Raw genomic sequence first — 16,386 nt, forward strand, 5'->3', positions numbered from 1 at the left:
TTGGAGTTAATGGTGGGCCAGCTGGGCCAATTCGAATTCATCTCCAATATCACTTCAAGTTTTTGCACAATTGCCTTATTTGGGGTGATCTTTAATTTTTATTTATTTATTTAATGAAATTTTTTGAGTCAAAGTATACTTAATTGTGATTTGCATGTCATAAGTTTAATTTTTTTTTATTTTTTCAGGATAGTTTTTTTTTTAGAAATAAGTTATATGTAGGTTTTGAAATTAAACTTATGCCGCTAACCACATTAGCTATGTCTTGTAAGGATATAACTTGTGGATTATAAACTTCATGCATAATATTTTGAAATTGAACTTATGCTTTTATCGCATAAGCTCTACAGGAACCAAGTAGGCATAACTTATGGGTTATGAATTGTTGGGGGGTATGACACACTCTTTAAGAAAATATTTAAGGATATAAATCAAATGCTATGTTTACTATCATCATTTTGATTATTTCCAAACAAGTCTCTTAGAAAATGTAACGTAGTTAAACCCTTGTTAAATGAAGGCATATATATATATATGTTCCAACAATTTTCTTGAACTTTAAATAGTCCCCTTCTTTTGAACTATGAAAAAGTCACAACAATTCACTTACTATGAATTAGAGGTGTATTTAATAATAAGGATAAAATAGAGGTATAGAATGGTAAATTGTCTCTTGATTTTTTCAACCTAGACAAATAAAGCCAAAAATTTGGAGGAAAAAAACTAGACAAATAAAATAGACATATATTTTTAGTATAATGAACAAGTAAAAATGAATAGAGATATATTACTTATATCTAAATTTTTTAAAATAATAATTATTTTGGACCATCTATGTTTAGTAAAGATGGTGGATAAAGTAGACCATCTAGCAAGAGAGTAGCAATTTGGAGGACTTATCATCAAATAATATATTGTCACGATCTTCATCAATGCCTCCATTTAATCTACACCTTTAGGGGTCGTTTGGTAGAGCGTATTAGGAAAAATAATGCATGTATTAGCCTTGTTTATTACTAGTACCTTTCTTGGTACTCTTTTTCAACCTATGTATAAGGTGTGCATTGCTAATACCATGGATTTCTAGGTATTAGCAATGCAATAGTTTTAATGCGTGCATTAAAATGATAAAAGACTCAATTGTCCCTCAAAACTTTTTTTACATCTTTTCCACCATGAAAGTGGAGGGTATCTTTGTAAATAATTTTTTTAATGCATCAAACCAAACAATGGATTAAAATAATCTATGTATAATTAATGCAAGCATAACTAATACATGCATTACTAATACAAGCATTACTAATACACTCTATTTAGCATTATTCTTATACACTCTACCAAACGACCTCTTAGGGTGTAGATGGATTGTGAGAAGTGATCTTAAATGTATAATAATTCCCTTAAATTTAAATTGGTGATTTACTCTTTTTTATTTTGGTAGTATATTAATTTCTTGTCTAGAATTAGAGTTCTAAATAAACACCGCATTTATGATGCATGGTACACGTACCTTTTCTTTTTATATTCTTAAATCATTAATTAATATATTGTTATTATTATTACGATTTATGCAAAGATTGACCTCAAATGTAGTGATTCTATGAATCATGTAATTTCTGCCTGAGCCTATTGTATTTGATGTAGTATTAAATTGAAATCAGTGAAATTCAAACACTGTAATGCATAATTAATTTAAAGGACCAAAACTTATTGTAATTAAGTTGGTTAATATGCAAATTTCTTTTAGTTGTTATTATTGCCTTTGATATTTTTACAACACGTCACGATTCAATACACGTACCTATCATTAATATTGTAACATTATTAGTTACCTTTCTATAACCATTCTTCCTTTCTGGATGAAAATTTCCAATAATTACCACAATACTAACATACAATGCACGTTCACATAATCAAAACTTGAAAAACATGTATACAAAAATTGCATGTGTGAATTTTGACTAAAATCTATTTACATTTTGAAAAATATACACTCACTCGGTAGGTAGTTATACATATGTAGGTATATCTAATTTGAGTAAAATCATTGAAACCTTTTTATTTTTTTATTTTCCAATTTGTGTCCTGTATCCACATAGAAGCTCGACTATTCTGGATTCACACTGGATAGACAGACATTGCAGGAGCTAGGACTCCATTCGAGTGGAAGCGCTACCTCTGATTAAGGAAGAAACAGTCTCATCCACGCCACATTCTTTGATAGTAAACTATTAAATTAAGTTTTGGGTCTAACTCACACCCCAAAAGGTAGCTCAAAGGGAGGAGGATTGGCCAAACCTTATAAGGAGTCTATCCATCTCATTTACCACCAATATGTATGGGACTTTTGTCATTCTTTAACATAAACCATTGATTTTTGTTGTTTCTTATACATTTCATTTCTTTTTTACTCATCCAATATATAAATTTAAGTTAATGTGATATTTTTTTGGTACCTTCTCCAAAAATGCTACATTTTTATAATTCATAACCATACGAATGATCAGTATGTATTTTAGAAATCTTATTTTTCAAATTTTATATGAAATGATTAGACAGTATATCACATAAATGGGGGGAAAAGAAAGGGAGGGAGTATGCTGCAAAACTGAATCGGTTATCATGCCTCCTAACTTTTTAGAAAAAAATTAAAAAGTAGTAACTGAGAAAACGCGAATGCAGATAGCCACGTGTCATACTACTGGTGATCGCAAGAAGAGGTCAAAATTAAAACAACCGGTAACTACCCATACAGACGTCAGGAGGAAAGTCATGCTTCCTTCGCCGATTGGACATATTTGTAATTCTGAACTCCTTCGAAATCCCATAAATGTAGGTGAAGAGTGACAATGTCCCGCTTTAACAGAAAGACTCGTATTCGTCAGAGTACAAAGAGGAAATAAATGCTAGGGAAAAGGATCGGACTTCAAAATTCGTCCAAAACTCTTCCTGCTTCACATTGCCCACTGGGAGAACATGCATAACTGCATAACAACAATACGATTACACGAAAATAGTCGTAAGAGGAATAGGTTTGATCACTCATATTCAGCTTGATCGGAGGTCGATCGAGACTGTGATCGGAGGATATTGTTTATAAACTGTAGTTGATTAATTTGTTTGAAATGGCGGCATCGAACGGGAGTGAGTTTTTTGATTTAGATGTGGAGGCACAAAATGAGAGTTTTGGTCGCCGGTCGAATGCGGAGTCGGTGGAGGAAGACGAGCATGAGTTGATGTGGGCAGCGTTAGAGAAATTGCCGACGCGGAAGAGAACGAATTTCGCTTTGGTGAAGCGGAATGAGGAGGAATCTAGCGCAGGGAGGAGTCATGACACCGTCGATGTGAGAAATCTTGATCGGAACACTCGACAGCTTGTCGTCGATAGAGCAATGGCGACTACTGAACAGGATAATTATAAGTTGCTTGCCGGCGTAAAAGAGCGCCTCGATAGGTAATTTTCAACTCATACCTCTCTCTATTGATGTTGCGAATGTGCATACAATTAAGTTTATCTCTGCATGAATCTAATGTAATTCAGATTTCTTTTATTTTGAGTTCAATTATTTTAAAAGGATTTTTCTTCTGAAATTTTGTAGATACAGGAATCGCAATGTGTGTTTCATATTCTTTATTTCACTTCTTTGATTTTTTTTTACTAGATAGTGAAATATTTCTGCAAATTTTGCTGCTTGATTCGTGTTGGTGAAGTCCCAGTTTTATGAAACTAACTCACTTTTAGTTGGCAAAGTTGAATCGAGCATTAGGCCGTGGGCCAACCTGAGTTTGTTAAAAAACGAAATGTGAGATGGGGGTTGTCTTTATAAGATTTTGATAATTTTCCACTTGGTGAGCTAACTTTTTGAAATGTGAGGTAGATTCAACACTTAATTCAGGTTTCATATCATCCATTGTTGAGCTCTAAACTAAAAATTGCACATGCACATGCAACATTGGGCATGAAAGAACTAATTATAAGGCTCACGGTTAATGAAATGCGTGATCTCTGACTTATGCAATTCTCCTTTATTTTGTTGGGACCGCGCGTACCACCACCCTAACTCCACATTAGTATGATATTGTTCGCTTTGGGTCAAGCCCTCACGGATTTGTTTTTGGGCACATCCCAAAAGGCCTCATACTAATAGAGTTGGGTGAGCACTTATATATTGGTACATTTCTTTTTCTCCATCCGATGTGGGATAGGTTTGTTACCCAACATATTTGAGCTAGCTTTTGGAGCGTGAATTGTTACCAAGACCTAATTTTACAGTTGAGTTAGGCTAATTAACCCAATACAAAATCAAATAATGTTCGATCACATATATAATAGTACAAAATAAAAGTTATAAACTGTTCATAAATAAATAGACAATAAAATCAGGATAGTTAACGTAACTATTAATCTTGAAGTTGTAATGCTCTTAAAAATTATTAGATCACAATTCACATAAACAAAAAGCATGAAAATTACCAGTACAATTTTATAGTCTATGCATCTAACTTAGAGGAAGATTTATATAATCACTTGAAGCAAAATATACGTAAAATAACAGTTTGCTTGAATGCACTTGAATTAAATTTAGAACATTAAATTGAACCTGCAGAACTATAAAATTATAAATAATAAAATAATTTCTTTTTTCTAGATTAGTCTTGATTAATTAACAATTCTAATCCTTAAATTATTTTTTTAATTACTATGCATGTTTCCAAATAAAGTAGATTTAATTTACACCGTTGTTATTAGATATTCTGTTTATGGCGAGGAACATCATTGTATGGATTTTTCATTTTTATTTGATATAATAATAATGACACGAATTGAGATTTATATAGAGAATTGAGATTCATACAGTAGACACAAAATTATTGTAAAGTAGTAGATTATAAAGTATAAACTTGTAGTCTACTCGTAGATGGCATAATCTTAAGGAATTAAATGTAAAGTAGCGTTCTTACTATTCTTTTTTCTAATTTTCATAACTAGCAATTTTAAAATTTATATCTAATTAATAATGGCTTAAAATTTTCATTCTGGAAAAAGTGTGGGATTGGAGGTTCCGAAAGTTGAAGTTCGATATGAGGATATAACACTCACAGCAAATGTGACTGTTGGCTCCAGAGCTTTGCCTACTTTGGTGAATTCAGTCCGTGATGTCATCGAGGTAAATCATTCAATCGTGCAACTAATTCTCTTACGTTATTCTTTTAACTGCAGTGTCCGGGCCATCTTTTGCAGACTAATTCCATGGATACCTGCCACCTTCCATGACCAATAGGTATTAGTAATTTTGTCCACCAAGACTAGGACAAATAAGAAGAATCACTTAGTGTGTTTTATAGCTACTGAGTTTTGAACCTGAGATCTCAGTTTTCAACCACCTTAGTGACCACTAGGCCACACCAAGTCTCTATGTTATTCTTCTACCTTAGACTATAGCTTATGATAGTTTCTCTAAATGTATTTTTATGAATTACAGAGTATATTGACTGGACTGAGGATATTCCGTCCTAAGAGAAACTCTCTTACCATTTTGAACAACGTGAGTGGTGTTATAAAACCTGGGAGGTAAGCTTTGTTTCTTTTTTTTCTTACTTCTGATAACTAACTTGTGTATGAAAGAAGTGTTGCTGTTATGTTGGTAGCTTTTAATTATATATTTAACAAACATATTTCAAATTTGCTATTACCTACATATGCGCCGGAAATCTGGAAGGGAGAATCGTAGTAACTCAGTTGGTTGACTACCTAAACATTCACCTTGTTGCTTCACATTTCCCCTTCCCCTACCCCCATTTTTTAAAAATGGAAGTCTGGAAGGTTATTCAGCCTGGATATTATGTGTCTGGTTGATGGAATCGATATCTTAAGATGCTAGAACAGAAGAATTGACCGCTGGTTAGGGGATCAGTGTATGACTAGCTTGGAGCAGTAAGATGTAGTAAGCGGGAAAACAATTCATCCAATGTAGGAATATCGAACTAGCCAAAACCTGGTCCCCCACTGTGTCAAGTTCACCAGGATAGGATCGATAGTGGTCATGTTTTCTTTGAAAGCGGTTACTGGCTTGATCAATGTTGGACACTAATGTGTACAATACTGCACCTTTTGACAATTTATACTACCTATCTAACAGAAAAAAATTAAATATTTCACCTACTGAAAGTAAAAACAGCTTAGTCCTAAACATAGTCAAATATACTCCGCAACTTATAGTTAGTAGTAATTAGATTGCCAAACAGTTGCATATAATGAAACATTGTTTTATTGCTCTTGCTAGGATGACACTGCTCCTTGGACCTCCTGGTTCTGGTAAAACTTCATTGCTTTTAGCTCTTTCAGGGAAGCTTGATAATAGCTTAAAGGTGAGTACCAGCCTTTCTCTTGTATTGCCTTTGGATTCATAATCCTTGTCTTCCTTAATAGACGTGGAGTTCTTCTAAAAAGATTCAATGATTCTATAAGCTCTTTTATTGATTTATACATCTGACATTCAAGATAATTATCTCAAATCATCATCTTGGGAACATTAGTGGCTCCATTTTTTGTTTAATCAGCCTAATAACATATGTCCTTGAAATGCTGTGTAACTAGGGCATTAAAAGGTAGGAGTTCTGGGAATATTGCAAAAAGAGGCAAATATGAATCCTGATCAGATATTAAGTATTTTGTTAGCTTAATTTAACGTTATGTCTTTTCTTTGATAATTTCACTGCATTGCCTATCCTTTCTAACTTGCGCCATGTATTTAATTACCTTCACTTCAGTTTACTTCTTTCAAGAAGATCTCTGGAGACATTGTGTTCCATTGAACTACAATAATAAAAAACAATACCAAATATAATTACATAACTCTTTGTTACAGAAAAGAGGGATTATCACGTATAATGGACATAAGCTGGATGAATTTTGTGTGCAAAGAACTTCAGCTTACATAAGTCAGACAGATAATCATATTGCTGAGTTAACTGTAAGAGAAACTGTAGATTTTGCTGCTAGATGCCAAGGTGCAAGTCAAGGATTTGGAGGTTTGTCTAAACATTTCCACTTCATGTACTTGACCAGTTTTCCTTTTACAAGGCATGGGTTTCCTCTTTACTTGTGCAGATGTCTGTCACAGCTTTCATGAAATCTTTCATATTTTAATTGTAATGCGAGTATCACTTAGTAAACAGATGTGTTATGCTGCACAAGTAAGCTTGCTGAACCATGTTATATCATGTTCTCTCTGCATTTACATGTACTATTATTAGCTGGCTTTGAGGAAGAAAAATGAACTAAGCAGAACCCATTCGCATAAGCAAAAAAATCAAAGCCCTTCCCTGCTCCCCCAACTTAACTAGAAAAAAAGAAATCAAAATTGAGAGAACTGTATCTGACAACCTTATGTCTTGAATAGAAACAACACAAAGGGAAAAGATGCCCAGGAAATTACTTCCTAAACAAAAAGCTTAGGAAATATATAGCACTGAACAGCAAAATGTCCTAATTTCTGGAAGTCAAGATGTTATCCTTTCTTCATTGTCATTTGACAATGAGATAGATAAAAGAATAAAAGGACTATTGCAACATTTTTTTTGTGAAGGTTTTACAGAAATAAGATAAGACCAAAGCAAAATGGAATTGAATATATAGGTACTTTTGGAATTCCTCTGCTGTTTTTGGGCATGTTATTAATGAAGCCTTTTATCTAGTTCCATAACTTAGTCTAGTGGGGAAATATAGGTAGGAGTCTTAGCTAATACCTTGCCACACCCAGGGCGTATTCTGTGGACAAATAAGCAGTGTGTTAAGACTTAAGAGCATTAAGTTTCCAGATATTATCTTCCTAATCTATTTTTGAGCAAAGGAAATATGTTTCTTCTCATGTAATTAGTGATTGATATATATCCCATTTTGCCTGCTTAATCAGAACCAATTAAGGTTTATCTAATATGACATAACATCTTTCATTCCCAAACCTGCCCTGTTAATTTCTTTTGCAGAATATATGAAAGACCTTGATCGTTTAGAGAAGGAAAGAAGTATACGTCCAAACTCTGAAATAGACGCATATATGAAGGTTTGATTTGAGTTTCTCTATCTGCCAGGCTAGTTCACCCATGTTATATGGGATCTCATGATGTTTTATGTAATTTTCATGTTGGTATTTGTTGCAATCAATGACTGGTCAGGCATCTTCTGTTGGTGGTAAGAAGCACAGCGTGTCTACAGATTACGTCTTGAAAGTTCTTGGTTTAGATGTATGTTCAGATACAATTGTTGGCAATGACATGATAAGAGGAGTTTCAGGTGGACAAAGGAAGCGAGTTACGACAGGTATATCCTCACTCTCTTAAATAATTCTGGTTGTAATGGAGCAAATATTGACCTCCAGAGATTATTCATAATTTTGGTGTTAATTGTAAGGCAAATTAAAGTAACCTATGCATAAATTTTGTTTGTTTATGAGCTGGCATGTTTCCTTATAATAGTTGGGGTGCTTGAACTAAGTGAGATAGCCTGAAATATCAGAATTCACCCACCAGTCTCTTTTTTCTGGACGAGTGAAGGGAGAAAAATGTGGCTACATAAATAGTTGCTAATAATGGTTTCCATACACAGGAGAAATGATTGTCGGACCCAGGAAAACACTTTTCATGGATGAAATATCTACTGGACTTGATAGCTCCACGACGTACCAAATTGTCAAGTGCTTAAGAAATTTTGTTCATTTAATGGACGCAACGTTGATGATTGCTCTTCTTCAACCTGCACCTGAGACTTTTGAATTGTTTGATGATCTGGTATTACTCTCTGAAGGTTATGTCGTGTACCATGGTCCCCAAGCAGATGTTATTGAATTCTTTGAATCATTAGGATTTCGATTGCCACCCCGTAAGGGCGTTGCAGATTTCCTTCAAGAGGTACTTTTCATTTGGTGCTTTATAGCCCCAAGGTGTATTTGGTACTTTAACTGGTCTCTTCGCAGGTTACCTCAAGAAAGGATCAGGCACAATACTGGGCTGATAATTCCAGACCATATGAATTCATTCCTGTTCATGCAATTGCCGAAGCGTTTAGGAACTCCAGATATGGTCAGGATATAAAGTCCTTCCTTTCTACTCCATATGATAGATCCAAAGGTCATCCCTCAGCTCTATCTACAACAAAGTTTGCTATTCCCAGATGGGATCTCTTTAAAGCTTGTTTCGAGAGAGAGTGGCTTCTAATGACTAGGCATAGTTTTCTTTATATCTTCAGAACGTTTCAGGTATGCCTGTAAGTTTACATTCTTTATACCAATCTGATTCACATTTTTTTCATTTTCTGCCTTCAATTTCAAAATTAAAAATAACGTAAACTGAGACTTTTGTTCCTTTTTTCTTTAAAGTATTGGTCTTTCTGCTTCACCTACTCATCATTTACACATCTAAATTTTATTTTTAAATCTCCAAGCTGGTCAAATAAGACCATCTAAATTCGATCAAGGGATTTCTCAAGAAGATTCAAATGCATTAGAGGCGGAGCAAGATTTGAAGTTTATCCAATAGCTTGTTTTAATTTTTGGCTTTGCAATTTAATATTTATACATATTTCATAGATTTTATGATACGAGTATACTCTCTAAGCAAAAACTATTGGTTTCATCTAAACCCGTAGCTAATAATGTAACTCTGTCCATCGTGAAGTTCTATGATTGAGAATGCGAGGGAGAAAACTATCAGTGTATTTGAGCTGTTAGAGAGTTGAAGTCTCAATTGTACCTCGTATTCAAGTATGCATTTGGTCCTTCAGGCCAGTATAGAAGTGGATGTATAAATGGAAGCTTCCAAGAACATGTCATTTGTGCCACTTCCAATTCTTCAAATGATTTTGATTAGTTCATCAAGTTATTTCTTAAACTCCATAGCGGCCCCTCCATCCATAGCTTCTCAGATTCAGCATATCTATAGAGTTGTTAGTCTCTTAATTTTGATGTATCACAGACTTTTCATACATGTGTTTTTACAGGTTGCTTTTGTTGGATTTGTAACATGCACAATGTTTCTAAAAACACGGATACATCCCACGGATTTGACGAACGGCAACTTGTATCTTTCTTGTTTGTTTTTCGCCTTGATTCATATGATGTTCAACGGATTTTCAGAACTGCCTCTCTTAATATTTCGCCTCCCAGTCTTCTATAAGCAAAGAGATAATATGTTTTATCCTGCATGGTCATGGTCCTTGTGTAGTTGGATCCTGCGTTTACCTTACTCTGTAATTGAAGCTGTCGTATGGTCTTTTGTTGTGTACTGGAGTGTAGGTTTCGCACCTGGTGCTGGGAGGTATGTTCAGTTTCTGTTTTCTTCTTCTTCTTTTATATTTTTTTGGATAATTGGCATGTTGAGTTTTTTTTTTCACCAGACATACAGACAAGGCTACAGTAGATTGTTTATTCTACTTATATCCCCTTTTAAATGTTCCAGGTTTTTCCGCTACATGTTTACACTCTTTGTAGTACACCAGATGGGAATGGGTCTCTTTCGATCAATAGCTTCTATTGCACGAGTTTTGGTTGTCTCAAATACATTTGCATCAGCTGCACTGCTGATCACATTTTTATCGGGCGGTTTTATCGTGCCAAAAGGTAAGGTTGAACTTTTCTTTAGTTTGTAGCAGGAATTCATTTATTGAAATGGAGTCTCTATCCTTGCAGGAATGATCAAGCCATGGTGGGAATGGGCCTTTTGGATTTCACCATTGACATATGGACAACGAGCTATTTCAGTTAATGAATTTACTGCCACACGATGGACGGAGGTGTGCTCTCTATACCGTGGGAATGCTGGATGTGTTAGTTATAGATAAAACAAATAAATGGAATGAGCAATAATATATTCTAGAAGCTTAATCAGTTGGATCATTTAAATTGAAATTTTGTAGAAGATAACCATTGGAAACATAACTCTTGGGAATGCCGTTCTGCGATCGCACAGCCTGCCAACAACCAATAGCTGGTATTGGCTGGGAGTAGGTGTTTTATTGCTCTACATTGTGTTTTTCAACGCTATTCTGACTCTAGCCTTGGCTATTCTCAACCGTAAGTGATATTGAACTCTTGTATTATAGATTTAGAATTGCCAACACATAGTTGCCAGTATTTACTAGACTTTGTTTTTCTCTTTTTTCTCTTTCAGCAATAAGAAAATCCGGGGCAGTTGTCTCACCAGAAGCAGTGGGTACAGATGGTAAATTATCCCCTCTTCTCATGGATGAATGGAATGTGTACATCTTACCCATTTATGATATGTTTGGCAGGAGTTAGTAAGACTTCTGAGTCAAATGGGGACCCTGACCCGGGGATGACTAAAAAAAAGGGGATGATACTGCCATTCCAACCACTGGCAATGACTTTCCATAATGTCAAATACTTTGTTGACATGCCAAAGGTATCTATACTGAAAATTTGTTTACCTGTACATGTTGAATCGTATCATTTCTAGCAGAAGACATGTACTGTTTCAGGAAATGAGTTCAGAAGGAATACCTGAAAAGAAGCTGCAACTACTGTCGAGTGTTAGTGGAGTATTCTCTCCTGGTGTTCTTACCGCATTGGTTGGTTCGAGCGGAGCAGGAAAAACCACATTGATGGATTGCCTAGCTGGAAGGAAAACTTCTGGATATATAGAGGGTGACATTAAGATATCAGGATACCTGAAACAACAAGAGACTTTTGCTAGAGTTTCAGGATATGTTGAACAAAATGATATACATTCTCCTCAAGTCACAGTTTTTGAATCCCTATGGTTTTCTTCTTATCTGCGTCTTCCCAAAGAAGTGAATAAGGAACAAAGAGAGGTAGTAGCAACTGGCTTGCCGTTTTACTTTTTTATCTTCTGAACTTCAATATGTTTGATCTTTTGGATTAAATGCTAAACTCATTTGACTTCCTTATTCTGCAGGAGTTTGTTAAGGAGGTAATGGATTTGGTGGAACTTGACTCTCTAAAGAATGCTTTGGTAGGCTTGCCTGGAAGTTCTGGCTTATCAACAGAACAAAGAAAGCGCTTGACAATTGCAGTAGAACTTGTGGCAAATCCTTCGATAATTTTCATGGATGAGCCTACATCTGGGCTTGATGCACGAGCAGCAGCCATTGTAATGCGAACTGTTCGCAATACTGTAGACACTGGCAGAACTGTTGTTTGCACAATCCATCAGCCAAGTATCGAAATTTTTGAAGCATTTGATGAGGTATGTTTATCAAGGCATTTCTATAATAGATAGGTTACATGACCGCCAGGGCATCCGCTCATGTGATGTTACAACATGTAGCTTCTTCTTATGAAACGTGGAGGACAAGTGATATATGGGGGGAAGCTTGGGGAGAAGTCACAAACTATGGTTGACTACTTTCAGGTACGGGCTTGTGCCTCCACCATTCACTTAGTATAATTAATTCAACTGTGCTCGATTTTCAAGAGATACAAAGTGTGTGTTACAACTTTAAAATTAAGAAGAAGATTCTTCTAGCCCTTTTCTTGGTGCAGAGGTGTGGGGATGCCTCACTAATATTTCTCCACATTCCACTGCTTCGCCGTCGATTTTAATCTTGAAGTAGTTACTACTAATTTAATTACACAAGATATTTCCATTGTGGTCTCTGTATATGGATTGTTCATCTGTTAATACAGTTGAAATCTGATTGTACTTAAAAGGAAACAGATTGCATTTTCCTTATTGAAAAAAAAAACACAATTAGAGTTCAATTATATGAGGCATAGTTCCTATATTTTGGTTGCTCACTTTTCAAAAGCTATTGTTCATGCTGCACGTGTTTGTGAATATATTTTGTAGAGTATTCCTGGGATACCCCCAATTCCTAGTGGTTACAATCCTGCAACCTGGATGCTTGAGATAAGTACGCCAGCTGCTGAAGAAAGGATGGGACAAGATTTTGCAGTAATATACAGAAATTCTGAGCAGTTCAGGTGATCTTAATAAATGTCTTCATCACCTGAAGTATACTATTTATTGCTCTCTTCATTTTTCCTTTATTGACAATTTGTAGAACTTGTATCTCTTTCTAAAATTAGGGGAGTGGAGGCCTTAATTAAGCAACTGAGCGTCCCGCCTGAGAACTCAGAACCTCTAAAGTTCACCAGCACATACAGTCAAGGTGCATTTTCTCAGTTTAGGATCTGTCTCTGGAAGCAAAATCTTGTGTATTGGAGAAGTCCGACTTATAATGCTGTTAGGTTGTTCTTTACAACGTTGAGTGCTCTGATTCTCGGTTCTATATTTTGGGATGTCGGTTCAAAAAGGTAACTTTTCTCTTATGAAATATCTAGAGCAAACTATTGGATAATTCTTTCAGTCTTTATAAAGCAGACACAGTTGGTTGCTTGTTATTTCCAATGTAGTTGTAGAACAACTTCCCCTACATACTCTTTGTTGGGGATTCTTCAAGAAGGATAAATGAGAACAGTACAAGATTGCTGCTCTTTTTTCTTTTTTATTTAATGATATAGAAGTAACTTCTATGGACAAAATGGCTGGATTGCCAGATTGAAAGAGCAGAACTATGCAAAATAACACAGTGAGAGAAAACCAGCAAGTAAACTAGCAATAAGGACCTTTCTAAGGTTTCAGTTTCCAAACTTGGATTAAATATTAGAGCCTTGATTGTATCAATTTTATGATCAATTCTCAAATTATTAACTGGGGCAGTACACTTGAAATGATTCCACAGGGACTCCACTCAAAATTTGTTCGTTGTTATGGGTGCACTTTATTCTTCATGCTTGTTCCTGGGGGTCAATAATGCTTCTTCTGTACAGCCAATAGTTGCCATTGAGAGAACAGTTTTCTACAGGGAGAAGGCTGCTGGAATGTACTCTCCTCTACCATATGCAGCAGCTCAGGTTAGTACATTCACATCAAGTACATCTTAATTGCTTCGAGTTGCAACAGATATAATAATAGTATGTTGGTATTTCTTGAACTACTCAATAAGATGGTATATGAACTGCTTTTAGAAGAGATGATGAGATTGTGTACTAATACCAACTTCTTCTTTTTTGGCAAACAGGGGTTAGTCGAAATTCCATACATCTTCATGCAGACATTACTATTTGGAATCATTTCATATTTGATGATCAACTTTGAAAGGACAGCTGGTATGAACCTAAGGAATTAATTTTCATGATCAACTCCATATTTTCTTTGCTTTTGCCTATCCTTAGTTCTTCAAGTAATGGGTTCATCTGCCATTCTGGTTGTTTTTTCTAGAAACCGTTCTGCTGAATATTACCCTGAAGGATTACATCTGCTTTTCTATGGAAGTGTATTTGTGTAACATGTCAAAGACCAATATCGCATATATCATTTTCTGATGTTTTACAGGAACTTACCATACATTCATATTCTCTTTTTATGTAAAGCAGTAGTTGATTCACTATGCTGCTTTGCACTATTCAAAGCATGCCTAAATATTTAGAGTTCCAAAAGCAGTGGGCAAAATGTGATCTCCCTTTTCGTTTGGAGTCTGCAGCTTATATCTGTTTATTTTGATTCATGGATTTGCTTCTCTAGTAATTACTGCAGTTTATGTTGAGAAATTATTAAAATAATTCATGAAAATGCAGTAGTGCTTCTTGCATGGAGGTAAGCAATTTAGGTTTGGTTTTACCCAGTGAACATTCTGTTTATCTCTAGAAAACTTGGTAACACTAATTAACATGTTAACCTAGAAATAAAGATGCATATGTAACCAATAGCCATTGGAATCTCAGCCCTTTCTATATCAATGAAAATTAGTTGAGATGTACATCTTTCCTCTGACATTTGGACCATCAACTTCAATTCATGTATTTAATATGCATCTTTCTGTTGCTACTCGTTTTGAATTCCGATATGTTATTACATTATTCCATGTTCTTCCTCATGAACTGTGCTCATAGCAACTAAGTTAAACTCCTTGCTGTTTATACTTGGTTGTCAGATAATCTAACTTGTGGTTTTGCTGGTATTTTGCAGAAAAATTTCTCCTATATCTAGTGTTCATGTTTCTGACATTCAGCTATTTCACCTTTTACGGTATGATGGCTGTTGGTCTTACGCCAACTCCACATTTGGCTGCTGTCATTTCATCTGCATTTTATTCGCTGTGGAACCTCATGTCTGGCTTTCTTGTTCCAAAACCTGTGAGTACTATTTTCCTCAGCATATACTCATCATAAATTACAGCAGTTTTGCGTGCTTAAGAAAATTATTGTTCCAATTTCTTTTGTCTGCTTATAGGAATTAAGTCGGGGACTATTGGATATATACATGCACACATTTGCAGACCAAAAAATGTAAATAATAGTAGGTTCACTCTCTTGAGTATACATTCTTAGAAAAGAGAGGTTTTGGATGATGAAGAGCCACATTAGCTTTCAAATAATTTTATATATACGGTCCAATTTAAATAATATATTTTAATCAACCTAAGTTTATTTGGTCAATTTACTCGTATTTTACAATTCCTGTCCTAAAATCACCTAGTTTTATTATCTTTAACGCACAGGTGATCATGATTTTGAGAAGTACGTAATACTTTCCTTTTTTGAACTGTTGTAAAAGAATGGAAATAGGAAAGTTTAGCTCAACTGTTAAATACAGTAATTATCAAAGCAGGAAAGAACTTGGAACCAGTTTTTGTTTGTCAATTAAACTGTGGCTTATTGCAGAAGCTGATGCGACCTTTTGTATGAGTTCAACTTAACATAGTAATCACTAAAATTTCGACAAATATTAAGTTTTGAACTCATAATTTCTGAAGCACGAGGAGTTCAGTGCTAAAGTATTAGTTGGACTCATTAAGTTAAAATTCTGGACTATTGCATAAGAGCATGTTTTTCGGATACTGCAATTGTATTTAAGTGTAGTAGATTGCATGGTTTCCTGCAAAGCTAGTAGGATAAATAATCAGTTTTTTGGATCCTTTTATGATAATTTGCATTGTCTTTCTCTATCTTATGCAATGTAGAGTATCCCTGGATGGTGGATATGGTTCTACTACATCAGCCCAGTGGCATGGACGTTGCGGGGCATTATTAGCTCTCAACTTGGCGATGTAGAAGAAATAATGACAGGACCTGGATTTCAAGGCACTGTGAAAGAGTACCTGGAGGTCAGTCTAGGTTTTGGACCTGGATGGATTGGGTGGTCAGCTCTGATACTTGTTGGATTTTGCTTGCTCTTCTTCACTGTCTTTGCATTATCAGTCAAAGTTCTCAACTTCCAAAAAAGATGATGAGATTGTTATTGCTTTTTTGGCATGAGTAGATTGCTGATCTTGAAAAGCCCTACATGGTGAATGAAGCTCCACTTTGTATTCAAACTATGAACTCATCTAGATAAGAGGTTTTGCTT

The 16,386-nt window shown here is 35.1% G+C and overlaps 1 protein-coding gene across 1 annotated transcript; it reads left to right on the top strand.

The window, feature by feature from the left end:
* The first annotated feature begins 3,118 nt into the window (after positions 1–3,118).
* LOC125807555 (ABC transporter G family member 31-like) lies at positions 3,119–16,292 on the top strand. The gene is made up of 24 exons (XM_049487285.1): positions 3,119–3,454; positions 5,048–5,168; positions 5,484–5,572; positions 6,285–6,369; positions 6,870–7,032; positions 7,990–8,066; positions 8,179–8,323; positions 8,609–8,910; positions 8,976–9,257; positions 9,998–10,314; positions 10,456–10,616; positions 10,686–10,789; positions 10,913–11,069; positions 11,167–11,217; positions 11,288–11,418; positions 11,495–11,827; positions 11,932–12,222; positions 12,304–12,387; positions 12,826–12,959; positions 13,065–13,292; positions 13,721–13,892; positions 14,060–14,147; positions 15,007–15,173; positions 16,001–16,292. The coding sequence occupies exons 1-24, from the start codon at positions 3,126–3,128 to the stop codon at positions 16,265–16,267; spliced, it is 4,278 nt and encodes a 1,425-aa protein (XP_049343242.1). The 5' UTR covers positions 3,119–3,125; the 3' UTR covers positions 16,268–16,292.
* The last annotated feature ends 94 nt before the right edge of the window (positions 16,293–16,386 follow it).

Source organism: Solanum verrucosum, unplaced genomic scaffold (assembly GCF_900185275.1).
Source record: "Solanum verrucosum unplaced genomic scaffold, falcon-dt-bn FXZP01000183.1, whole genome shotgun sequence".
NCBI lineage: Eukaryota > Viridiplantae > Streptophyta > Magnoliopsida > Solanales > Solanaceae > Solanum > Solanum verrucosum.